General features: G+C 38.2%; 2 protein-coding genes across 2 annotated transcripts in view; one reads left to right on the forward strand and one right to left on the reverse strand.

Annotated features, from left to right (window-relative positions):
• Nucleotides 1–196: 196 nt before the first annotated feature.
• LOC117500225 (calreticulin-like) lies at nucleotides 197–4,258 on the reverse strand. Its single transcript, XM_034153018.1, has 9 exons — nucleotides 4,061–4,258; nucleotides 3,035–3,136; nucleotides 2,568–2,771; nucleotides 2,379–2,473; nucleotides 2,079–2,288; nucleotides 1,729–1,842; nucleotides 1,510–1,653; nucleotides 1,331–1,423; nucleotides 197–1,215 (listed from the first exon to the last, which is right to left on the reverse strand). Exons 1-9 carry the CDS (start codon nucleotides 4,146–4,148, stop codon nucleotides 1,003–1,005), a joined length of 1,263 nt encoding a protein of 420 aa, XP_034008909.1. The 5' UTR covers nucleotides 4,149–4,258; the 3' UTR covers nucleotides 197–1,002.
• A 621-nt stretch (nucleotides 4,259–4,879) lies between these two features.
• Nucleotides 4,880–25,867, forward strand: part of LOC117500088 (dynein heavy chain 8, axonemal-like) — a 44,977-nt gene continuing 23,989 nt past the window's right edge. Inside the window, exons 1-49 of the mRNA XM_034152790.1 lie at nucleotides 4,880–4,915; nucleotides 5,516–5,621; nucleotides 5,740–5,874; nucleotides 6,130–6,214; nucleotides 6,411–6,562; nucleotides 6,748–6,934; nucleotides 7,192–7,355; nucleotides 7,518–7,694; nucleotides 7,921–8,034; nucleotides 9,437–9,544; nucleotides 9,639–9,740; nucleotides 9,843–9,989; nucleotides 10,073–10,270; nucleotides 10,395–10,471; nucleotides 10,588–10,687; nucleotides 11,287–11,406; nucleotides 11,499–11,634; nucleotides 12,149–12,336; nucleotides 12,428–12,508; nucleotides 12,906–13,022; nucleotides 13,197–13,316; nucleotides 13,956–14,112; nucleotides 14,232–14,338; nucleotides 14,429–14,535; nucleotides 14,613–14,682; nucleotides 14,822–14,945; nucleotides 15,823–15,995; nucleotides 16,122–16,248; nucleotides 16,690–16,925; nucleotides 17,086–17,190; nucleotides 17,282–17,395; nucleotides 17,486–17,548; nucleotides 17,766–17,866; nucleotides 17,986–18,123; nucleotides 18,801–19,041; nucleotides 19,157–19,356; nucleotides 19,436–19,589; nucleotides 21,998–22,161; nucleotides 22,389–22,596; nucleotides 23,205–23,366; nucleotides 23,591–23,815; nucleotides 23,905–24,073; nucleotides 24,160–24,342; nucleotides 24,419–24,606; nucleotides 24,687–24,773; nucleotides 24,865–24,972; nucleotides 25,055–25,189; nucleotides 25,298–25,459; nucleotides 25,548–25,794. Coding sequence (XP_034008681.1) covers nucleotides 5,580–5,621; nucleotides 5,740–5,874; nucleotides 6,130–6,214; nucleotides 6,411–6,562; nucleotides 6,748–6,934; nucleotides 7,192–7,355; nucleotides 7,518–7,694; nucleotides 7,921–8,034; nucleotides 9,437–9,544; nucleotides 9,639–9,740; nucleotides 9,843–9,989; nucleotides 10,073–10,270; nucleotides 10,395–10,471; nucleotides 10,588–10,687; nucleotides 11,287–11,406; nucleotides 11,499–11,634; nucleotides 12,149–12,336; nucleotides 12,428–12,508; nucleotides 12,906–13,022; nucleotides 13,197–13,316; nucleotides 13,956–14,112; nucleotides 14,232–14,338; nucleotides 14,429–14,535; nucleotides 14,613–14,682; nucleotides 14,822–14,945; nucleotides 15,823–15,995; nucleotides 16,122–16,248; nucleotides 16,690–16,925; nucleotides 17,086–17,190; nucleotides 17,282–17,395; nucleotides 17,486–17,548; nucleotides 17,766–17,866; nucleotides 17,986–18,123; nucleotides 18,801–19,041; nucleotides 19,157–19,356; nucleotides 19,436–19,589; nucleotides 21,998–22,161; nucleotides 22,389–22,596; nucleotides 23,205–23,366; nucleotides 23,591–23,815; nucleotides 23,905–24,073; nucleotides 24,160–24,342; nucleotides 24,419–24,606; nucleotides 24,687–24,773; nucleotides 24,865–24,972; nucleotides 25,055–25,189; nucleotides 25,298–25,459; nucleotides 25,548–25,794 — 6,805 coding nt within the window. The 5' untranslated portion in view covers nucleotides 4,880–4,915; nucleotides 5,516–5,579. The remainder of the gene's footprint in view (nucleotides 4,916–5,515; nucleotides 5,622–5,739; nucleotides 5,875–6,129; nucleotides 6,215–6,410; nucleotides 6,563–6,747; nucleotides 6,935–7,191; nucleotides 7,356–7,517; nucleotides 7,695–7,920; nucleotides 8,035–9,436; nucleotides 9,545–9,638; nucleotides 9,741–9,842; nucleotides 9,990–10,072; nucleotides 10,271–10,394; nucleotides 10,472–10,587; nucleotides 10,688–11,286; nucleotides 11,407–11,498; nucleotides 11,635–12,148; nucleotides 12,337–12,427; nucleotides 12,509–12,905; nucleotides 13,023–13,196; nucleotides 13,317–13,955; nucleotides 14,113–14,231; nucleotides 14,339–14,428; nucleotides 14,536–14,612; nucleotides 14,683–14,821; nucleotides 14,946–15,822; nucleotides 15,996–16,121; nucleotides 16,249–16,689; nucleotides 16,926–17,085; nucleotides 17,191–17,281; nucleotides 17,396–17,485; nucleotides 17,549–17,765; nucleotides 17,867–17,985; nucleotides 18,124–18,800; nucleotides 19,042–19,156; nucleotides 19,357–19,435; nucleotides 19,590–21,997; nucleotides 22,162–22,388; nucleotides 22,597–23,204; nucleotides 23,367–23,590; nucleotides 23,816–23,904; nucleotides 24,074–24,159; nucleotides 24,343–24,418; nucleotides 24,607–24,686; nucleotides 24,774–24,864; nucleotides 24,973–25,054; nucleotides 25,190–25,297; nucleotides 25,460–25,547; nucleotides 25,795–25,867) is intronic.

The following is a 25,867-nucleotide window of genomic DNA, read 5'->3' on the forward strand; positions in this document are numbered from 1 at the left end:
GTCTGGCTATGGAGACCCATTTTAATTTACCTTTCCATTGTATTCCTAAATGTTTTGGATTGATATGCATAACTTTCTATCTTGAGAATACACTTTTTTAATACACATTAAACCCATATGAATGTAGAAAAGGTGAAGTCTGCTAACATGTTTAACTGCATACTTTCAAAATGCACGACAAACTATGACCAGGCAATAAGGTTATATTCTTTTAATAAAAACTTTGGTATCAATAACATTCTGTCCAATAAAAATAACCGTGGGACCATTAGTGATGTCATGAGTCACACCAGGGGCTCAGCATCTGTTTCTCCAGATGTTCAGCATGTGACGCAGGTTCCATCACATTACCATGAAGACATAAATGCCATTTCAATGCAGAAAAACTATTTCCTCGTGCACTTAAAAGATTAAATGTTTATGCTTAAACACTTTATTGAATTATTTCTTAACGTGTGACAAGGAAAATAAAATGTCAGTGCAACAGACAACCGAAATAAATTAGATTACAATCTTAATTTTTGTGATTTGTTTATGCGTTGTATGTTCAGATATGTGCAATGTTTGTTTCACCAGGTTGTAAGAGGAATTTCCCCCCAGGGACAATGAATGGCTAATTCTTATGCTCAGCAAATCTCAATTTGACATTTTTTATCACAGCTTTTGGTTAACTGTGCAACTTTTACAGGGGTAGATGTGAAGATCAAGAAAAAGGCAGATGTCAGTGCCTCCATATTCTCTGTAATAACAAAATGAGGAATGGATATGGATGGAAAACCGTAAAATCAAACCAGTAGCTAGAGGCAACATGATAATATAATGACCAACACTAAACAGAAACTATGTCAATTATCAACCACTTGCCCCCCTTCACTACATTTGCCCACCAATTAGGTTGTGTCCTTTTCTCAGGGAAAGGATGCACAGCAGCCACAATACCCCTGGGAAATACAGGACAGAGTCTTTAGAGGAGGGACAGACACCATCTCTGGCCACACCTCCTCAAAGCTCATCTTTAAGCTTTGCTTCCTCTTCATCCATTTCTGAAAGTGCCTCCTCCATTTCATCCTTAGTGTCTTCTTCCTCATCAAGGTCTTCATCTTCCTCGTCTTCAGCATCCTCTTCATCACCTTCGGTTTCTTGTTCTTTGGTCTTCTCCTCCTCTTCCTTTCGTTTCAGGTCATCTTGCTCCTGTTTCATTTTCCTCTCTGGTTCCTGTGGAAAATGTTTAGATAGTCAAAAATAATGTATCTTTGTTCTTCTCAGTATATCATCAACTTCACGTGTTGTACAAATGAGAATATACGTCTTTAAAAGAATACCAGCATACCTTTGTTGCACCCCATGTCTCGTTGGTAATGTCTTCTGCTTCCTTCACATCGTCGGTGATCAAGAAGTTGTCAAAGATGGTACCAGATTTCACCTGAGATAAACATTTGCATTTGTTACACTGTGGCTTAACAATGCTATGGCAATATTAATACTAGGCATTATGTTTTTCTCTCTCACCTGCCAAAGATCAAGACCTAACACAGAAATCTTATCAAACTTGTAGATGTTTGAATCAGCACTGTATTCAGGATTGTCAATCTCAGGATGCACCCAGGCTCCTTTGTAGTCGGGGTTGTCGATCTGTTTGGGTTTCCATTCTCCCTGCAAAACAGAAGATATTTACCAGGCTGCACATACCTTAGCAGAGTAAATTATGAACAAAAATCTTCAGCTAACCTTGTACTCTTGGTTAGGGATCATGGCTGGCTCCCACTCTCCATCCATATCTACGTCCCAGTCTTCGGGCTTTTTAGCATCAGGGTCTGGAATGTTCTCAGGTTTGTCCCACTCCTAAAGAAGAAAAAAAAACAAATTAGTTAAATTAACAGAGTTGTGAATGTAAATGTAATTTTTTTTTAAAGCACAGGACTACTGTTAAAATCTAGGGTTGGAAACAAATTGAAAAAACGCAACTCTTCCAATTGAAATTTCCCAACGACTTTTCCATCAGTGCAAAGCAAAACAAGGGTAAATGCTATGCTTTATGTATAACTTTATTACTTAAATATATTTATAAGGTTATTCACCTCAGGCTTGGCGTCTTCAGCATCGTCAACCTTGGCACGATCATCCCAGTCCTCTGGCTTCTTAGCTTCAGGATCCTTGATTTTCTTAGCAGGCAATAAGTCCCAGTCCTCTTCCAGGCTGCCAGATTCTACCTTCTCATTATCAATCTTTACCTCATAGGTCTGATCTGGATTCAGGATCAACGTGTACATGTGGGTCAGCTCATCATCCTAGAAAAAAAAGTGTTTGAATTACACCATTGATGCAGAAGAATAAAATATATTTTATTTTCCCAAACAATTTTTAACAGCCAGACTTACCTTGCACTTAATCTCTTTCTTGATGAGGTGATTCTTGCCCTTGTAATTGAAGATGACGTGTACTTTCTTGGTGCTGTACCCACAGATATCAGGGCCTGTGTGAAATAAATGTAATTACTAGATGTTCCAAATTCTGAAAGTGTAACCATTAAGTTATAATTCTTTATTATCATGAACATCATCACTTACCAAACATGATGTAGTATGAGGAATCTCCATGCATTTCAGTCTGCTCCAAGTCAGAAGGGAAGACCTTCACATAACCACCACCACAGTCAATCTTCTGCTCATGCTTCACAGTAAACTGAATGACTAAAGGCTTGTCCTCATTGCTGAAAGGCTCAAAACGGGCAGAGGTGGCATAGAAGCGAGCATCCTGGCTTGTTTGCAAACCTGAAAAAAAAAAGAGTGCAAAAATAATGAATTAACAGGACAAAGGCAAAATAGGTTCTCTATGGCTAACAATGTTGGAACTGTACTATAAGATGAAAACACTAAAGTAACAAAACATAGACTTGATAAGTGTTTTTTTTATATTAGAAGTGTGAGATAATTCCAAGGCTGGGCTGTGAAGGCAGTAATGTCATGATTACTTCAAGCATTAGAGCTGTTGAATCAGGTTAATTGGAACATTTTCAATATCAAAATTGTATTACCTTTGTCTTTCTCAGCATCTCCATAGAAGTTGCCAGCTGTTAGTTTCCACTCTCCATAGTCAGTTTTGTGTTTGGAGTTTACCCAGCGACTTCTCCATTCATCTGCACAGAAAAAGACCAGTAAGATTACCAAGTTTTGAACACTTGCGACACCTCTTTCTTTTACATGAAGCTACTTCCTGCTTGCAACAAAGCTAGTAACTAAGGTGTCATTAGTAAAGGGTAACGTTAATATCTAAGGTGGAAGAAGTACTCAGATCTTGTACTTCAGTAAAAGTAGAGCTACCACAGAATATGAATACTTTATTAAAAGTAAAAGTCCTGCATTCAAAATGTTACTCAATTAAAAGTAAAAAAGTATTAGCATCAAAATATACACAAAGCACCAGAAGTAAAAGTATTCATTATACAGATTGGACGATTTCAGAATAATATATAATATTATTTGATTACGATTATTAATTCATTAATTTGCAGCTACCTTTAATAACTGTGTTGGCTGCAGGGTAGCTTGTAAATGTTACTCCAGGTGTAACTAAAGTCCTTTTTAAGTGTTGTTTATATGTCACATTATGATTCCAAATCTGCAAAGTAACTAAAGGTATTTAAAAAATGTAGTGGAGTAAAAGTACACTATGCATACTACTGAATTGTAGTAGGGTAGAAGTACAAATTAGCAAAACATTTAAATACTCAAGTAAAGTTCAAGTCTCTCAAATTATATTAAGTGTATTAATACAAGTGTACAGTACTTGAGTAAATGCACTTAGTTACTTTACACCTCTGGTTATAACGTTTGCTAGCTTTGGGGCCTTGCTAAAGTTAGCAAGCTGCCAACCCATCTTGAGTTATGAAATAGAGAGGTTCGTTTTTTACACTAAATCACAGATTAAACGGCACAAGAACAAGCTTTCAATAGAAACACACGATGAGATGTGTGACAAAATGACGGCTAACAGCTTTGCTAACACGCAATGAATAATCCCCATGCACAGTTAGCGTTCAAGATTCAAATGCCAAACTTACCACCGTCGAGAAACTCCTCCCGAAAGTAGATCTTTGCATGTACACAGTACACTGCTAATATTACCGCAACTACACCCAAGACTTGCATTTTCCCACCTCTGATCAACTTTTCACTACCGACAACGTCCTTGCTGAGTATTGAAAACCCTGTAGAGAAGGAAGAGAGGAGAATATTTTAGAGTCGCTCCAGTGAACAGATGTCTGCCTGCTATTGGATAACAAGATGGTGTATCTGGACCAATAACAGTGGACCACGAAACATATGTCCTCTCCAAAGCCTGATCCAGGATCAGCGGTTCTCATTTCGACGTTGTCATCATAACAACAGTCCTGCAGAGGGTGCCAGATATTAATGTAGAAACTAAAGTGGTCACCACATGACTGGAGGAGGAAGTAATTATCTCTAAAGTTGGTAGACTGTTCATCGTTGTTTGTATGTGTTTGTATGCGTTCATGCTGTTAAAGCGTCTCAAACAAGACTATAACATATAAACAAAAATATTAGAGCCATATCTGAAATAAATACACGAACAAGCACAATACAATGTTTGGCTTCATCTCTTAAAAGTAAGAATAAAGATCACCACTCAATTTAAAGTTAGTTAGAAACGTTCAGATTTAAATTACCGTTACTGGTTTGTTTCCCCACGTCATATCTAGCACTAACGGCTAGTGCGCGTGCCATCTTTTTAAACAGTTACCGTTAGAATACGCAAAGAGATAACGGCTGGATTTGGATGATAACTTCATTGTCAACGACACAACCAATGAGTCTTCCCCGGAAGAAACAGAAATAGCACTCAAAGAAAATGAAGCCAACGCGCAGCTATATTTGTATCGGATTACTAAGTTTTGGTAAGTGTAGACAATTATGTTAAATATTGTTAGCAACGTTGACAAGAGGTACGATATGTTAGCTAACAGCAAACTGTCTGACTTGCTAACGGTAGCCTTGATGTTAGCTAGCAAACGCTTACTGTATGTTTTAAATGTATTTATTACAGTTTTAAGTTTAGCATAAAGTTAATAAACTAGCCAGTTAAGGATAATTTAGTAACATAAACTGTATATTTTCAACAATGGTAGGCCTTTAAACCCACAACGATACACAAACGTTGGTCTAGCTTAGTTGACCGTTGACCTATTTTTTCTTCTTTTTTTTTCCTTTATTCAAGAAAATATATATCTACATCAAACATTATATTCACACAAAATATTGACATCAGGGGTACAACAGGTATTTATATAGAGTAAAACAAGAAAATACAAAATAATTTTACTGAAAAAAATACACAAAAATACATTTTACTTGGATTAACGGTATTTTTTTGGGGCTTCATCAAGTCACTTTGTATAACTTTACTAGGTCTATTCAACAAACTACAGTTCACATGTCCACGATAATGAAGCGTTTGTTGGTATACAATTGTGTTGTGTTTCTCTTACTCATTACAGAGAATATGCAGAAAAACTACGTTATTCAACAGTGAAATAAGTAATATTGCCTGAGCCCTCAAAGATGGATGCACCTGATCCAAAGGCAAACAAGCATGAATCTCAGGTACATGTCCTTACAAAATATAAGTGAACACATTTGTTGTACTAGTTCAGTATGGCACAGCGTTTTTTCCAAGTGTTGAAATACCATTGCTTCTATTTACAACCTTTGTTTTCTACAGGCCAAATACATGCAGGCTAGAGAGGAGAGAAAGAAGCTCCTCACCCCTTCACACAAGTACATGATTGACATCCTGGCCAACGGTCTGTTCTTGAAGCCAACAGCAGTAGAGGAATTTATTTTAGATTGTTCACCTGTGAGTTATTCCATTGGTGACAACTTTTTTTCCCTTAGATAATACTAGGTATGTCACCATACCATACATAAAGTAGTTCATACCAATACCAGCGGTGTCTCTCCTTGACTTATAAGAGAAGTTTACATTTCGTAGATGTTTTTATTTACGACGAAATAAAAAGTGTGTTTTTGGTTAAATGTCCTTATTGCCTATTTAACTCTGCCATTTCGTTAAAAGTTTCAAATAATTTCATTTTTTCTTCTTGCTAAATAGCTGGATGATTTTGATGATTTCTTCGCCAAAGGAGGTCGTAAGGCCATTTCCTTTGTGTATCAAATGTCAGAAGTTCCAGGAATAGGTAGGCATAATTGTATTGCATAGTTGATTGTATTTGTCCCCGTACTTAAATATTAAATAGGTAGGCATAATTGTATTGCATAGTTGATTGTATTTGTCCCCGTACTTAAATATTACATTTTAGTACAGAATCTTTATAAATTGTCCAGATTAATTTGAGATTTTAATCAAAAAAACATTTGACCATTTAATTTCAGAGTGTGGACGCTCATATACTGGCACTACCAAAAAGGGAAAAATATTGAGGCTGTTTTTAGCCAATCTGTCTCAGACATGCCTGACAGGTATTTGCTGCTCTTTCACACGGACCAGAGTGGACATTCCTGTGAATTCAGAAAACATACGTGAGGTAAGACAGTCTGTTTTGTGTAAAGTAGTGTTTTTCTGGATATTGTTTGTGTGTAAAATGTAAAGCTTTCATTTTTACACTGCACATCAGTAAAATTAGCAACCCCAGTTCAGTTATTTTAATTGCCTTTTTTTCCCTTTTGGATTTTGTGAAGAGATGGATGATATTATCTTCATGCTTTGTAGGAGATCTTCTTTTCAATGGTCGATGCCAGAGAGGGCCTTCTGAAAGGAACAAGAAATGCCTTCAATTTTCTGTTACCAGCTCTCGATACAGGACAAAACTGGGGTGTCTTAGATAAATCAAGACATGGTGAAAAAATTAAAAGTAACTTCAAGTACTCCATGAAGTGTTGCCTTAGCTCTTTAGATGGTAAGTTGTTATTTGATTTAAGTTGGCATTTGCACTTTTTTTTAAGTCTTCAAGTTTTGATTATAATACATTATAAGCAGCAACACCACACCACACCAACAGTCTTTACCATATTGTTCCGCCAGTCATATTTAATTTCTTTAAAATGGTCAATCTTTGCTTTATCTGTTAGCCATTATATTGGTGTAACCCAATAATAATGGTGGTGATTAAGTGAATTTGATGATCTTGTACTTTTTTGCTTGTTTGTACCCCAGACATCCAGATGAGCAATGAGAGTATTGTTCACCTGAATAAAGTCACTGACATTGACTTCTCTAAGTTGGTCTCCGTTGAAGACATGAAGGTTGCAGCTGCTAACTTTGACATGGTGCATCGACTGGAAGAAATTCTCATGCAATGGTATAAGCAAATCGAGAAGGTAGGTTTTTTTACAATCTTTAAAAATACATCCTTTACCACTTACCCAGTATCAAGCATCAGTTAACTGCCAAAGCATATTACTCACAAAATTAATCTTATTGTACATGAATTACTGTGTGTGGAAAAGACTGTAACTATTCTCTATATCCATCCTCGTCAGGTCCTGATAGAAACTGATCAGTTAAGGAAAGGGGTTGATTCTGCAGGCCCGTTAAGTGAGTTAGAATACTGGAAAAAAATGTCTTTAAGGTTCAACTCCATCATCAATCACATCAAGGGTCCAGAGTGTAAGGCGGTGATGATGGTGCTCCATATCAGCCACTCCAAGACTATGAAGGTATGGACGCTTAAGTGTAGAAAGTCAACATAGTAATACAGAGTTATTGTATATATATTTTTCAATCTTTTTTAAGACATGTCTTATGTGTTTTTAATTAAACCTGAGAACATCACTTCAAGTGAAAAGAGTTTTATTTGAAACAAGAATCGGTAGGCGTTAAATTGCATCTTTAACTTGTCTTTTTGAAGGATTACATTGTATATCAACTTTTTGAACTATATAGATGTGGCGGGAGCTGGATGCCAGGATAACAGATCGCGTAAATGAGGCAAAGGACAATGTCAAATATCTTAACACACTGGAGAAAATCTGTCAACCTCTTTACAATAGTGACCCGGTAGGAACAGTAATTTATAATACATGTCTAAGCAACGTTTGTATTTGTACTTTTTGTATGCTACATCATTGTATCTGCCCTAAGATGTAGGGGTATATTGCAGGCACAATGTGTTGAACACGTGTGGAGGACCAATGGTTGTTAAAACACTGCATATCAAATGTAATACTTCTTTGTAGAGTGTTGACATTCTACAGGGAGGACTTATTACACCATACGTATTAGAGTGAAATAATGACATAAATCGGCATAAAACATATTAAACATTGATGATCACCTTTCACATTACCCATGATATCAATCCTTATAATTTTTTTGACAATAACACACTTAAAACAGTTGACATAGAATTCAATGTTTATTGAACAAGTCAACAATCTCCGGCAGTGGCTCAGTCAGTAGGGGCTTGGACTGGGAGCTGTAGGGTCGCCGGTTCAAGTCCCCGACCAGACCTAAAATATGGAGTGTGGACTGCTACTTGGAGAGGTCCCAGTTCACCTCCTGTCCTGCCGTGGTGCCCTTGAGCAAGGCACCGGACACCCCCCCTCACTCCCATTGCTCCCCGGGCGCTGTACAATAGCTGCCCACTTCTCCTAGTACTAGACTCCTGGTACTAGGATGGGTTAAATGCAGAGAACACATTTCACTGTGTGCTGTGTGCTCTGCATGTGTGACCATTAAAGAGGGTTTCATCCCTCCCATTCTATTCTATCTCAGATGCAGCCCATGGTTGCAGCAGGTGTTAATAAACACTAGATACAGTGACCTCTAGTGGATAACTGGTAATAATTAAAGACAGCTTTTATGGTGGACTACACAAAGCTGTGAGTTTTAAAGTAAAGGATAAATGCATTATTTCCAAACAGGATTAAACTAGTTTTTTACTAAACAAAGTCAATGAAGGAAACTGCTCCTTCAAGTTTTTTTAAACGTATGTGTGGCGTCAGTTGCATTTCCAGAAGGAAACAGCAAGTTGTCGTGTGCTGTGCTGAAGCGCAATTATCCTTGCACATTACTGCTGTATATACAGCACTGTATTCACTGTATTTATTATTATCTGTGTATTTATTCTTATTTATACATTTCCCATCTATTTACCTTTATTTTGTACATACTTCTGATAATTGTGTATATAACTGACTGTTTTGCACTCTGGTTAGACCCTCCTTAATTTTGTTACACTGTGCTTGCATTTTGTAATGACAATAAAGTAATCTAATCTAAGTGCGACAGATCGTACTAGTCACCTTTCTACTTCTCTTAGAGCCAATGGATTTTTTGGTAATATCAAAAATGTTACAACTTTAACTGGAACTTTAAGAATGTCACGTATGAAGGTGATTCGGTACCATTTTTAGGTACATTAATAGTTTAATAATATTTGAATTATGTGTGATTTCAGGTCACCATGTTGAAAAGCGTGCCGAACGTCATCAATGCTATTCAAATGATTTACAATGTTTCATTGTACTACAATACCAGAGAAAAGATATCAGCACTGTTCGTAAAAGTAAGTGTTTTGTTTTTAGTCGCAGAACATTTAAGTTGTTTTCAGAAAATGTAAGCGTCCAATATACTTTTTGTTCCTGAAAAAAAACTTCCAGGTTACAAATCAGATGGTTACAGCCTGCAGATCATATATTACTGACAACGGCAAATGTCTAATATGGGACCAAGATGCTGAGGAAATGGTCAAGAAAATGCAGGTGATAATGACACCTACTGCTTTATGGATCATTTTGTGGTGTCATGTAACTTGCGTTAAAATCAGCATGCCACTTTATTTATGCATCTTCTATTTTTGGCAGGACTGCATCTGCCTATTTCAGGAGTATCAGTCATGCTTCCAGAAAGCAAAGAAAAAAAATATGGAAAGTCCTGGAAAGAAGCCCTTTGATGTTTCAGAGAGTCAGATTTTTTGCAAGTTTGAGGGCTTCTGCAAGCAGCTTGAAAAGGTGCGGTCCATGCTCACTTTTTAAATTTGAATCCCACTCTAATCACAAGGTCTTGCAAAGTAACCAAGCATTCTCTATTGTAGATCACACAAATAATTACACTGTTCAAGATGTTTGAACCCCTTGGGAAATCAAATATTGAGGGCATTGAGATTCTGGCCAGACAATTCCACACTGTGTCCATGAACCTGAAGAGGAAGCAGTATGACATGTTGGCTCCAAGGACCATTGAATTTGAGTCGGATTTCACGAAGTTCATCGCTCAAATTGGCCACATTGAGGTATATTTATATCCTTTTGTGTACAATTTGTAATGTAGATAGCTTCCTTTCTTTAAGTTCATTAAGTATTGTTCCAAATATACAATAGATGGTTTATTTATATTTCGGCTATCCCTTTCTGCAGCATCAGCTTCGGGCATTTATGAGTTCCTGCTTCGTGAACAAATTCTCATCTCAGCAAGCTCTGGTCCTAATACAGCGGTTAGTATATACATATAATATAAACATTGTTCTGTCTTTTTTTTTTTTAACTGGATGATTTGGCTTTCTAATCCTAACATTTTAATGCGGTGTTTAATGATTCTTATTATTTGTAGTTTTCAGAGGCTGAATATTCCCTGTCTTGACTCGGAAATCTCCAACCTGTTGGCTTGTATTCTTCAGAACTATTTCTCAGAAGTAGAGTTTGCGAAAAAGGTATCCCATTTCCATGCTTCAGTCGACACTGAGAATAATATATAAATGTCAAATTAAAACTTTGACGTTTTTGATGAAATTAACATGTACATTTCAGGGTTCTTACGGTCATTAAAAACCTGGAGAAGTCATTGAAATTCAAAATGCTAATTCCAGGCCCTGGAAAAGTTATGGCAAACAATATTTTTCCCAAAGTCTTGGAAAAGTCATGGAAATGTAACTAAAGTTGCATCAAATATAATTTATATTTTATCTAATCGCCAAAATAGTAATACTATAATGATAATAAATACTGTATCGTATAGTCATGAAACGTAAAATGGCATTTAACTGACGAGGTATTTTGCTGGTGAGAGATTTTAGTTGCTTTAGCCTGTAGAAGCTAGTAAGCCTACTAGTTCATTTGTTTTAGATAGGCACAACCTGTTTCGACCTTATTTTCCTGTTCCATGTTAAAATAAAAAAATGTCAGTGGTACCGCTGAGAAAGAGTAATTTCTTTGGTCATGGAAAATTAGGTAAAGGTCATGGAGAAGTCATGGAAAAGTAATTGAAAATCATTGGTGAAAAAGTGTATGAACCCTGACATTTTCTCTGCAGGTCTATGAAAAACAGAGAGATGACCCCCCATTAGCTAGAAACATGCCTCCAGTGGCTGGAAGGATTGGTTGGGTCAAGCATCTCTTCCAAAAAATAGAGGAACCCATCACATACATAAAAGTATGGCTTAATTTCTCTCTGAAAAACAACTTAAAAAAATGAGTTATCTACTGAATTGTTTTAATGTTGAAAGCACCTTTTGCCATTAACAGAACAACTCTGACATCCTGTCCAGCCCTGAGGGACAAGATGTGGTGAAAATGTACAACCAAACTGCAGCTGCATTTCTAGAGTTTGAGTCTGTTTACCACAGAGCATGGATGACTGAAGTGTCCAAACTGGATTATAGTAAGTTACCTGGTTATGACTTGATATGTTGATAACCTAGATTGCACACAATAGAGTGCCACAGTACCCTAAAACCCGGAAGTAAACTCCTTCCGGTTCCTTCGACAAAAACGCAATGCAATTTCTCCATAGGATTTTGGAAAATAGCTCGAAATAAGGTCTGTGGTTGACACACATTGAAGAGACAGATCACGTTTTGTTCAGCCGAATAATCATAAATCTATCGATCATAAATCTATCGATTAGATAGATATGATTATAAAAGTAGGGTAGACATGTGGAGATTATCCGGCTGAACAAAACGTGATCTGTCTCTACAATGTGTGTCAACCACAGACCTTATTTCGAGCTATTTTCCAAAATCCTATGGAGAAATTGCATTGTTTTTTGTCGAAGGAACCGGAAGTGGTAAAATGCTAACTAACTTCCAGGTTTTAGGACACGTCACTGTGGCACTCTCCTTGAACATTGAATTATTTTCAAATGCCTTCTCCCCCATTCCTCCTTATTACAGTCTTGAATATTACTCTGCTGGTTCGTCACGCAAAGACTGGAAAATTAGTTGTCAACTTCGACCCTAAAGTCACCGAGGTCATACGGGAGGCTAACTGTTTGATGAAGATGGGAATGGAGGTTCCGAAGCAGGCTTTGAATCTGGTAAAGTTGGAAAGCAAACTCAACTCTGACCACCTCCGACTGCAGGTAAATTATAACGACATTTAAAACATTTTAACAGATGGACTGGAAGCTTTATTAAAAATGACTTTTTTGTGTATTTGTTTTTTTTCTATAGACCATTTTGGCAGATTATGAGGCGACCATTCAGAGCATTCCTGCAGAGTTAGTCAACCTGATGACTTCAAAAATAAAACATGTAAGCAGTTTGTAAACACAGTTCATTTTTTAAGTAGAACATTTACCTTAATACAAAATAAATCGAATTGGTAAAGAGAGACTTGTATCACATATAATTTTATGATAAATTAAACATAAATACTTCAACTTATATGTTCCAGAGGTCAGTGCAAACAAACCCTTTCAGTGCTTCTTGCTAAGTTCCTTATCCACTAAAACACTAGTGCGTTATGTGAGAAATTGTATAAAAAGCCAAATGTAAAGCTTGCTACAGGCAATATTCATAGGTGTGGAACTAGCTTTATCACATTTGTATTATCATGTCATTTGTGCCTTAAAAAGTTACTGTTGTGTTATTTATAGAACGCTTTCACAGTTTCTAATTATTTACCTGTTCTGTTTTGGTGAAATGCAAGGTGGAATCTGTGCTTCGCCACGGCTCAGTGATGCTCACCTGGTCGTCCTTTCTCCTGGACAAGTTCTTCGAAAATGTGGACGCTGCTTTGTTTGAGCTTAAACATCTCGTAAAGAATGTATGTTGCTGAAGAAACGCTCTTACCAAATGTTAGCTATCTTTATTTGTCACATATGGATAGCATTGCAATTGCCAGTCAGCAACCCTTTTCACACTTCTACCCTTCAGGTATTCATGAAGCTGCTATTGCTTTAGAGGAATATTTCTATATGTTTCCTTTCCTGTTTTCCAGGTGCAGGATGTCTGTAAGATACACATTGATGATGTCCTTAAAGACATCTCAGAGACTGTGATGATTGAGCTCCCTGAAGACCATGCATCTTCAGTGCAGCACTTGATGGACCTCAATGAGGTATTTGTTCATCTTCAAAATTATTACATGAATATTGAATTTCCTTATTTTTCGCTGAATATTGTTATAATAATGTTGAGTTCAACATGTATTTCTGCTGCCCTATGTGGCTTTAACAAAGGTTTCGTTTAAAAAAAAATCTGCAATACATAGAGAGGCGAAGTCCCGCTCATCTACTTCCGACCCATGGGACCTTATTTCGGAAAAATTATGTATTGAAGTCAATGGGGAGAGAAAACGTATCTTTCGATCCCGTTTGAATTGTGCCCAGACTTGTAGTGATTTTCACCTCTTTTAATACTTTTCGCCTCATTCTGAAAGAAAGAAGTGAAATGTGCTAACGTGACGGCCTTCTTGGTGTGTGGTGCGAGACCAGAGATGTAGTTCACTGAGCGGTTTCACGGCAAAACGTTTTTTTTTTTTACTTGCAAAATTATCTTTTAAGATTGACAAACATCATATTTGTAATTCGTGGCACAATTCAAACGGGGTCGAAAGATAATATTTCTCTCCCCATTGACTTCAATACATACTTTTTCCGAAATAAGGTCCCATGGAGGTCCCCCGGAAAGGGAGGGACTTCGCCTTTCTATTTGAATTATGTCTGGTTCATTTATTGACTCATATATCTGTTTTTAGAATCATTCTAAGGAGTGGACAAAGATATTGGACTTCAAATATAATCGTGTTAAACGAGCAGTGAAGGAGCTTGGTAATGTGTTCAGGGGCATTTATGAATCAAAAAGCACAAAGAAGACTGTGGAGGAACCTGTTTCAGGTCAATTGCCTATCTCAGGTATTGAATTCAGGTGGAATTAATATAAAACAATTGAAGAAACAGTCATACAGCACCTGAAATTACAATATCTTACATGTATGCATGTTTATCTCCTTTATTTAACCTTTTCATTGTAGGACGACGGACTGTGTCATTCTCAGGAGAGACTCAGAAAACCCCTAGTGAGGATGTTGGAAGGAATTCAGAAGGTCCTGACAGAGATAGAGCAATCAAATTTAAGAAGGTTTGTTTGCTTACAAACTATAAAACATTGCTCATATAAAAACCATAAGCATAAATATGTCAATGCTTAAATAAAACATCTTAATTCCAGGAGTTTAAGAAGCTTTATGAATACTTTACTGAGAGGGTATTCGATGCACTGGTGAAAACAACCAAGCTATCTCTGGAGGCCCTGAGAAGGAGAGTGTGTGGCACTAAGTAAGTGTGTCTGTTTTATTCAGCATGTAAAAAGAAAAAAGGCCAAAATCTAATAGAAATGACATGATCTCTTCCAGATCGAAATCAACAAAGTCTAAGATGGTTTCGCTATTAAATAGTGAAGTCCAGCTGATTATACCAAACGTGGTGAGTTTCTACTTCTCATTGGCAACTGATTCCATCTCACATAAGTACTGTTACTTGTTTAAAGGGGATGGATAACTTAGATCTCCTTGCCAATTTTGTTAAACAGAAAATATGTTTTCTCTGTTGATGTTGTCATCAGGTAATGATTCCCGCTATAGAGGAGATCCAACAGGCAATCAATCGGTTAATCGACTTGGTCTTGGAAATAAGCAAGGGCATTGCCTGGCAGCGGGAATACAGTCATGATGGCACCAAGAACAAAGGTACGTTGTTGTCAGCATGCGCATGGATGAAGACCTGAAAGACAGACAGAAATCACATACAGTGTATCCTTACATATAATGAATGTGGATCTGAGGCAACCAACTATTCGTCTTATTAAATTGAAACAGACGAAATGCATTAAATTAAAGTTTAGTAAGTCATATATTTGTTTCAAAAATAGAGAGACGAAGTCCCTCCCTTTCCAGGGGACCTCCATGGGACCTTATTTCGGAAAGATTATGTATTGAAGTCAATGGGGAGAGAAAGATTATCTTTCGATCCCGTTTGAATTGTGCCACGAATTACACATATGATGTTTGTCAATTTAAAAGATAATTTTGCAAGTCAAAAAAATAAAACTGAAGTAACACTTTTTTTTGTGTGAAACCGCTCAATGAACTACATCTCCCGTCTCGCACCACACACCAAGACAGCCGTCACGTTGGCACATTTCACTTCTCTCTTTCAGAATGAGGCGAAAAGTATTAAAAGAGGTGAAAATCACTACAAGTCTGGGCATGTTGAGAGCTGTACATACACAGAAGGGGAGTTAGTCGGTTCCGTAAGAGCCAGCATGCGGGACCGGGATTCTGGGATTTGTAGTCTTTTAGTTGCGTATTTTTCATAGTCTTATATCTCAACAGTTTTACGACAAACTGTGACTTTTTTTACATGGAAAATTAAAAAAGATTGACAAACATCATATGTGTAATTCGTGGCACAATTCAAACGGGATCGAGAGATAATCTTTCTCTCCCCATTGACTTCAATACTTTCCTTTTCCTAAATAAGGTCCCATGGGTCGGAAGTCGATGGGCGGGACTTCGCCTCTCTAGTCAAAATACATTTAATCTTTTTTTTGTGATGTTCATACAGGCGGAGAAAAAGAACATTTCTATCACAGAGTTGTTGAACACAAGGACATCAAAAAGGTTGTGGTCATTCTGAAATCAGCAGTCAGCACCCAAAGGAAAGAAGCAGCCGGTGTTCTGAAGCAATTCAGCCCGTTCAGAGTGCTTTGGGAGGAGGACAGGAACCTCAAAGTCAAGGTTTGTTTTCAGAGAACATAACATAAGACTTTTTGGCAGAAAATATGTTTTCCAATAATGCTGATGATGATGATGATGATGATGAAGATGATGACCAACGACATCATGTTTACTTAACTTTTAAAGGAATTCATGGACAGCAATCCATCCTTGATCCAGATCAAATCTGAAATCCAGCACTACGACTCAATTGAAAAAGATATTGATGATATCAAACCCATCATTGTTTTGGGGTCGACTGAATTGTCAACAGGTACGGTAGCAGTAATAATGTACAGCATCAGGTTTTCACTTGATACTTGAGAGAAAGCATTACATTACACAGCCAGAGGATGCTCTGAAGTGTTAGAGTTTTTTACTTTTACAGTTAGAAGCAGCTATGTGTTGAGCATGATTGTCTGTATATGTAATGACCTTTTGGGAACACCACATTTTCAACATTTAAATGTTGTAATAATATATTTCTGTCTGAAACCAAGCCGTGTACATACTTACCAACATTGCTATCTTTGCCAACAATCTTTTTACAATAAAAAACCCCTCTATCATAGGGAATTTGATTAAAAAAATGGATTTGATAGCAACATTTCGGTTTTGCCGTGATTTGTAGGTCGGGCCTGGTTTGTGAACTGTGTTTATGTTAGAGCAAAGGGGTTGCTTTTTCTGCACTGTAAATGATATCTCTTGAATGCAGCGCCATTAAGGAAGTCCTTGACAGTTGAGACCAAAGCCTGGAAGAAGCTTTTGTGCAAATACCTGAAGGAGAAGTACAAGAAGAAAATGATCGACACCAGCATCCATACAAACAAATACATTGTACAACTATCCCACCCTGTGGCTAATCTCGAAGATGTGCGCAAATCCATGGGGGCCCTGTCTAAGCTCCGGGATGCTGAAATACAAACTGATATGACATTGATTTCCATTGAGGTATGACATTTGTTACTTATCAAATTTTAAATCTGTGTGCTCTGAAAAACGTTTGATCACGGTGGTTCAGAAATGTTGTTTTTTCCTTGATAAGTAAGAACTGCATTTTCAATTATGTGCGTGTCAAATAACCATTTTATGATTATGTTATATGTTACAGGAAGCTTTTGAAATTTTGACTAAATATGAAGCAGAGGTGACCAAAAGAGAAGCAGAGGGAGTGTTCAATCTGAGGCATTTCTTCACAAAGCTTCAGTCTAAAGCTGTTAGTATTATAATTGTATTCATATATATATTTATATTTTTTGGTTTTATAATGTGTTCTTCTGAAACGTTTTGGTTCCTGTCTTTCCCAGAGATTAGTGCAAGAAGAACTTGTTCGTAAGCAGCCCATTTTCAAACAAGACCTTCTGGAGGGTGTAACTACTTTCCAAAATGATGTTGGCACTTTTTTGAATCAGTATGATACAGTAAGTCATCTGTGAATTTGTAGGAAAGATTTGTATCATTCAAAGTCAATTAATTAATCAATTAACTGGTTCAAATGGTCTTGCTTTTAGGAAGGCCCCATGGCTGATGGAATTGCTCCCCAAGAAGCCAGCTCCAGGCTTCGGATCTGTCAGGTAACACAAGAAGAGAGGCCATATATTACATATACAATTTGTAGAACACTTAATTTTTAATTGTTTTAACCTGTGAACCATTACTCCAAATCCAAATAATTGAATTGTGACCTCACTATTTTTAGCCCATGTAAAGAAGAAACAAAAATTGAATTAAACGAAGTAAGATGAAGGAAAATACCATCAAATGAAAACCTTGTTGTTTGTTTCTCCTCAGACTCAATTTGAAGAACTGTGGAGGGATTTCACCACGTATAACTTTGGGGAGCAAATCCTCGGCTTGCCAGTCACACAGTATGACTGCCTACAGAAGAAAAAGTTTGTACAACTCTACAAAAGCTACTTTACCTGGAGTTCTTGGTTAAGTTGTTCATCTTGATCATATTTGAAAATGTGTTCAGACTAATTCAATCAATGATTTCCTTTTATAACTTTAGAAAAGAGCTTGACCTCCTGCACAAACTTTATGGCCTATATGATGCAGTGATGGGTAAAATCAGCGGGTACTATGGCATTCTGTGGACAGAAGTGGATATTGAGAAGATAAATGGAGAACTTTTGGAATTTCAGAACAGGTAATCCAAGTATTATTGTTGTTTCCCCCCACCTCACTGTTACAGCCAATATGCACTATGCTTTTTATTTGTTGGGAAACGACATTGCTTATAGCAGTGTTTCTCAAAGTGTGGTCCGTGAGCGCCCCCTAGTGGTCCGTGAGTATATCTCTCAGTAGCCAACGACCTGTGAGTCTGTTGGACATAAAATCCGTAATAAATGTAGTCTACATTTCATAAGAGGTGTAAAACCTGTGAGCATTTTAAATCGCATTTGAACTAAAGGCTTATATCATCTGTAGTTGAATTTTTATTGTTGATTTAATGTGTGAACGAGGCGATACAGAGAGGTCACGTTAAGCTGTTGTTATTATTAGGCTGTACTTTGTTACATACTGTTGGAGTGTTAAGCAGGCCTATTGTTTTTGGATATTTGGGGAGTTAGGTGGTCCGCGAGTGTTTTTTTATTGGTTAAGTGGTCCTTGGTATGAAAAAGTTAGAGAAACACTGGCTTATAGGTAAGCATGTGCCAATATAAAAACATTATTGTACAAAACACTGTAATGTGGCCCATTAATACAATATCATATCTATAACTTCTGTAGAAAGTTACAATTATTGAAGTATATGTAGATACAACTTAAACTGTTTGTCTATTTCTTTCAAACCTTTATATCAATGTTGTTCCCTATGTCTAGGTGCCGAAAGCTACCCAAAGCACTGAAGGACTGGCCAGCTTTCATGGACCTGAAAAAGACAATTGATGATTTCAGTGAGTCATGTCCTCTGCTTGAGATGATGGCAAGCAAGTCTATGATGAGGAGACACTGGGACCGGATCACAGGCCTGACTGGGCACCATTTTGAGGTGGAGTCCGTCACCTTTACGCTGCGCAACATCATGGAAGCGCCTCTTCTGAAGTACAAGGACGATATTGAGGTTTGCTGGCTTCTTGGATACTGTGGTTGCAACCTGCCCTAATTTCTAGTATTTCTAGTACAGTATTTGATCTAATGTTGTTCTCCTAAGCTTGATTCTTTCTTTGCATCTGTAGGACATCTGTATATCGTCTATAAAGGAGAAGGATATCGACGCCAAGTTGATACAGGTGAAAGAAGTGTGGTCCGTCCAGCTCCTGAGCCTGATCAACTTTAAGGATAGAGGTGAACTGATGCTGAAAGCGGCGGACACAACAGAGATCCTTACCTTCCTGGAGGACAGTCTAATGGTGCTGGGGTCACTGCTGAGCAACAGGTACTGCAGAGCAACGATTGAAGCCACACAGTGCATCGTGCGGTCTTAAGTAACTAGTGTCCTTGTCTTCCTTTTATAGGTACAGTGCCTTCTATAAAGCAGAGATCCAGGAATGGGTGTCAAACCTTTCAACATCATCGGATGTCATTGAGCAGTGGGTCATTGTGCAAAACCTGTGGATCTATCTGGAAGCTGTGTTTGTTGGGGGTGACATTGCCAAAGACCTGCCACAGGTAATACAAATTGACTTTATCTTAAAGGTGTATGGGCTCAGAACAGTCTCATAATACACACATGCACACAGAAGGATTCACACTTGTATTTCATGATCCACAAAAGGATTCACACTTGTATTTCCGGATCCACACTTGTGTTTTTCAATGCACACACAAATGTGTTCCGTTTCATATACATGTAAATAAAATCCAAATACAGAAAAAAGTTTTACATATGTATTTTTGATCCTCACATATTTGTTTTCCGTTTAAATCCCCTGAACCTGCAAACACAAACCGCTTTCTGTGCATGGATTGCTCTGCATTCGTGTGTGGGTTTTTTGAGACTCCCCTGACGGTCACCCGATTCGTACTTGTAATTTTTTCTATCTATAGCCAATCAGATGTCTCCTCAATTCTAAGCCAATCACATGAGCGCGCCCCCACGAGGGTAGATTTCTTGCGTTCATGTCACTTCATATACGCATTTTGCGTAGTCCGGAGCAGGGTTTCCGCGGACAGAATTTAATTTTACCGGACAAATTTGAAACTTACCGGTCATGTTTCAATAATAATAATAATAAGAATTGTGTAGCAGCGTTTCCGTTAGGTAATTACCGGACTATGACCGGATAATAACACGGGAGTAAGGATCATCTCTTTTCCTCTCTCCCTCCCTCTCTCCTGACAGCCCGTCAGTTTCTCATGCAGCTCGCTAAAACTTCACTCGCGTTTATGTCCATATCGATCAGATCCAGCTCTCCTGATCGGCCTTTATAGAGAGCACCGATCAAACTATTAAGAGTGAATATCGGCCGATAATGACCGGCGGGGCTCCCCCCGTTGACAGTTCACTGTCTAGCACTGGCTTCGTAGTGCACTGATCGATTAGGCTAAGCTAACCTGTAGCTGCTCCCTCCACACTCACAACAACTTCATACAGACATAAATAAAGCAGCTGATCGCCATACAGGAAACACACATTTAAAACAGTTTTGCCTGCCGTTTTTGTGTACACAAGCATTCATTAATGGTTCGGAAAGTGGCACTGTACCTTAATAATATAAAGGCTTGTATTTGCGTGCATTTCCTGATCGGAAAGTGGTAATGTACTGAGAGTGGAGGTGTCCTGAGATTAGCGCCTGCAGGCAGGCTCCATGGACCTGTCAGCTCCGGACAGCGCAAAATGCGTACATGAAGCGCTACGTCATGAACGCAAGAAATCTACCCTTGTGGGGGCGCGCTCATGTGATTGGCTTAGAATTGAGGAGAAATCTGATTGGCTATAGATAGAAAAAATTACAAGTACGAATCGGGTCACCGTCAGGGGAGTCTCAAAAAACCCACACACGAATGCAGAGCGATCCATGCACAGAAAGCGGTTTGTGTTTGCAGGTGCAGAGGTTTTAAACGGAAAACAAATATGTGAGGATCAAAAATACATATGTAAAACTTTTTTCTGTATTTGGATTTTATTTACATGTATATGAAACGGAACACATTTGTGTGTGCATTGAAAAACACAAGTGTGGATCCGGAAATACAAGTGTGAATCCTTTTGTGGATCATGAAATACAAGTGTGAATCCTTCTGTGTGCATGTGTGTATTATGAGACTGTTCTGAGCCCATAAAGGTGGGGTAGGTAATTCACTTCAGAAACACTTTTTGTTATATTCCATGGAATGCTCTTAACATCCCGATAGCAATGAATATATTAAAGGCTTTGACAATAAATACATAAAGAAATGTCATCTGTGGAAGCCGTAGTACTGTAAAAAGCACAACCAATCATCTGAGCCGGCCCGGCTAAAATAACTGGATGGCCTACCTGCCTGTCAGCCTTCCATCTCGTGCACAAACTTATCTCGTGCCCTCATTGGTCATGTGCACGTTCGTGTGTGTTGGAGGAGGGGCTCTGTAAGGAAGTCTGAAGGAAGAGGCAGATCTTTTCCGGTTGTGTACTTTCAAATTCTAGCGCACTCGAGCTGGTTTCTCCATTCTTACCTATACTACCTTTAAAGGTGGGGTAGGTAATTTTGGAGAAACCAGCTCGAGTGCGCTAGAATTTGAAAATACACAGCCGGAAAAAATCTGCCACTTCCTTACAGAGCCCCTCCTCCAACACACACGAACGCGCACATGACCAATGAGGGCACGAGATAAGTTTGTGCACAGATGGAAGGCTGACAGGCAGGTAGGCCATCCAGTTATGCATTCCACTGATGACATTTTTTTATGGATTTTTTGTCAAGGCACTTAAGATATTCATTGCTATCGGGATGTTAAGAGCATTCCATGGAATATAACAAAAAGTGTATCTCGAGCCGGTTTCTCAAACTTACCTACCCCACCTTTAATGTTTTGAAAATAATAATTATCAGCTTTTAAATAAACTAAATTATATATATTTTTTTTTCCAATGTAGGAAGCAAAACGTTTTCAGAACATTGACAAGTCCTGGGTTACAGTAATGCAGCGAGCCCACAAAGTCCCAAATGTGGTGGAGTGCTGCGTGGGTGATCCAATTCTGGTACAGCTCCTCCCAGATCTGCAGAAACAGCTGGAGTTCTGTCAAAAATCTCTGGCAGGGTAAAGCTTTACATATTTGGTTTTATACAAACATAGTGGGGATGAAACCAATTTTTATGCGGCACTATCCATTAAATATTGTTGTACTATTGTTTTCCATTCCAGCACTGTCATCAGGCTCGTTCTTTTTCCTTCTTTTCATTGGTTAATACTCACATATGCAAACCCTTTGCTGCAGTTGGTGGTGGCGACGTGTTCACTGGAGATCATGTGATCTGACTCAACAGGTACCTTGAGAAAAAGAGGCTCCTCTTCCCACGGTTCTTCTTCGTGTCTGATCCATCCCTTTTGGAAATCCTCGGACAAGCCAGTGACTCTCACACAATTCAGCCACATCTTCTCGGAGTGTTTGACAATGTTAACGAAGCGGAGTTTCATGCAACTGAGTATGACAAGATTATGGGTGTTATCTCACAAGAGGGAGAGAAGCTTCCGGTACGTAACGCTGATTGCAGAATCATGTACTAACAACATGTGGAGCTTCATTTGGTACTCCTAATGTTAAGCACTTCTTTGCAGTTGGTGTGAATCAATTGATTTTAATTACTTTATCAATTGTTGGGAATCTTTCAAACTGTATGATTTAGTATAGTGTGTATTAGGGCTGCTCAATTAATCGTATTTTAATCGCAATTACGATCTAAATAAAACGATTTTTTTGTATTGGTTTTTCAGTTGAATTATACTTAAAGTTCAGGGTAGTCAACTATTCAAAAAATTGTTTTTTCAATAAATGGATGTTTTCAAAGTAAATGGATAATTGTTTTTAATAATCGTGATATCAATTATTGACCCAAATAATCGAGATTATGATTTTTGCCATAATCAAGCAGCCCTAGCGTGTATGTGTTATGTGTTTTTTATGTAAAATGTATTAATTGATACATATATTATAATTGATACAATAACTTTAACATGCTGTGTAGGAGAGAAAAAGAGGGGAAAAAACACCTTAAAATTGTACTTGAGTAAATGCACTTTGCTGATTTCCTCTCTTAAGAAGTATAGTATCTTGTATAGTAAATGTGTATTTGTGTTTTCAGCTGGACCACCCTGTCATGGGACAGGGACCCGTGGAGCTCTGGCTCGGGCAGCTGTTGTTACAACAGCAGGCTTCATTGCACTCTGTAATAAAATCTGCAGATCTAGAGGTCAACGATGAAGACTTTGAACTTGTGCCTTTCCTCGACAAGTTCCAATCCCAGGTCTGAGTACAGTAGTGAATATGTGCTCTACATTGACTGTACCTTGTTTACCTTAGGTATCAGCTCAATACTAGGCGTGTACAGGGTCTTTTTAGATCGATTTTTCTCTATTGTTTAAGTTGGATACGAACAACCAACACTTGAAGATGTTTCCACAAAAATAATGACTAATTAATATCCTGATTAAACTACTACGTGGTGATCTCTTTATATGCTTTTTCTAGGTGGGCTTGCTGGGAATCCAGATGCTATGGACAAGAGATTCAGAAGAGGCACTGCAATCTGCTGAATATGACAGGGAGATCATGCCTTTTACCAAAAAGAAATTTCTAAACCTACTCGGCGCACTAATTAAACAAACAACCTGTGATCTGACCAAATTTGACAGAATCAAATATGAGACGCTCGTCACAATCCATGTGCACCAGAGTGACATATTTAATGACCTAGTAGGTTCTACGAATCTTTATATCTTTATGTTGATTGTTTTTTGTAATGTATCCAAGATGTTGATATTGATATCCTGATTTGTCCTCAGGTAAAAAAGCGTATCAAATCTATCAGTGACTTTGAATGGCTGAAGCAGAGCAGATTTTTCTTCAAGGAGGATGTGGATAAGGTCCTTGTGTCCATTACTAATGTGGACTTCATGTATCAGAATGAGTTCCTAGGCTGTACCGACCGTCTGGTCATCACCCCTCTGACTGACAGGAAAGAGAATTATATATTGATTATATTGCCTTTTTCTATACTGTTTATTTTCTAAGTTGAATCATGACATTTATTTTGATCAACAGGTGTTATATCACACTGTCCCAGGCTCTTGGCATGAGCATGGGAGGAGCTCCAGCAGGTCCAGCTGGCACAGGAAAAACTGAAACCACTAAAGACATGGGTCGCTGCCTCGGCAAGTATGTTGTGGTTTTTAACTGCTCGGACCAGATGGACTTTAGAGGACTTGGCAAGATATACAAAGGTATCCCGGGCAATAAAATGATTCATCCAGCAGGGTGTGTAACATTTCAATTGTCTGATCATCTATTCTTTTTCAGGCCTTGCACAGTCAGGGTCCTGGGGCTGCTTTGATGAGTTCAACAGAATCGACCTGCCAGTGCTTTCTGTTGCTGCTCAGCAGATCTACATTGTCCTGATGGCACGCAAGAAAGTCAAAACCTCTTTCATCTTTACTGATGGAGACTTAGTGCATCTGAATCCAGAGTTTGGCCTGTTTATCACAATGGTAAGATACAAAAATGCACAGGAATCTCTGAAAAATACAAAAAATACACTAAATATGTTGTGTCTCCATTCGATATGTAGAACCCAGGGTATGCAGGTCGTCAGGAACTTCCTGAAAACCTAAAAGTGCAATTCAGGACAGTATCAATGATGGTACCAGACCGGCAAGTAAGTCATAGCTACATGTGCTGGAAAACAACTGTTTTTGTAGTGCTCTAATCATTACACATGGTAAATGTTCTGCTATTGTTTTGAGCAGATCATCATGAGAGTCAAACTAGCCAGTTGTGGATTTAATGACAATGTCATATTGGCCCAGAAGTTCTTTGTCCTTTATAAACTCTGTGAAGAACAACTTACAAAACAGGTGAGAATGTTGTGGCCAATGCTTGATTCCTATTTTGGTATGAGGCTTGACCTACTGACAAACGTCCTCTGCTATTTGTCAGGTCCACTATGACTTTGGCCTGAGGAACATCCTGTCCGTGTTAAGAACACTTGGAGCCAATAAAAGAGCACGACCTGAAGACACAGAGTCCAGCACTGTCATGAGAGTTCTACGTGACATGAATCTTTCTAAATTGGTATTACACAATCTCATTTTTTTACCACCTTGGATAAGATAACATACTTCGGAGGTATAGTACTGTGTCAGTGGATACTGTTTAAGAGAATCTTTCTGTATATTTCAGGTGGATGAGGATGAGCCTCTCTTCCTCAGTTTGATCAATGATCTATTCCCTGGTATCCAGCTGGATGGGAGCACATATGTTGAACTTCAAGTTGCTGTGGCCCATCAAGTTGAGCTTGCTGGTCTAGTCAACCACCCACCATGGAACCTGAAGCTTGTTCAGGTACCTCAGAAACTCTTTACCTGTATGTCAAGCTCCTGTTGTGTTGTGCTTGGATCAAACATGACTCAAATGTTTCCTTTACTAACAGCTTTATGAGTCTTCTCGAGTGCGTCATGGCCTGATGACTCTGGGTCCAAGTGGAGCTGGAAAAACTGCGGCCATCAACACACTCATGAAGGCTATGTCTGAATGTGGAGCCCCTCACAGAGAGATGCGCATGAATCCCAAAGCAATCTCTGCCCCACAAATGTTTGGTCGTCTTGACGTAGCCACCAATGATTGGACTGATGGAATCTTTTCCACTCTGTGGAGGAGGACGCTTAAAGCCAAGAAAGGTTAATGACTTAATAACTAACAAAACGACAACAAAGATTCAGTTTTTAATGTGGAAGATATGGTTTGATATTA

Source organism: Trematomus bernacchii, unplaced genomic scaffold (genome assembly GCF_902827165.1).
Source record: "Trematomus bernacchii unplaced genomic scaffold, fTreBer1.1, whole genome shotgun sequence".
Taxonomy (NCBI): Eukaryota; Metazoa; Chordata; class Actinopteri; order Perciformes; family Nototheniidae; genus Trematomus; species Trematomus bernacchii.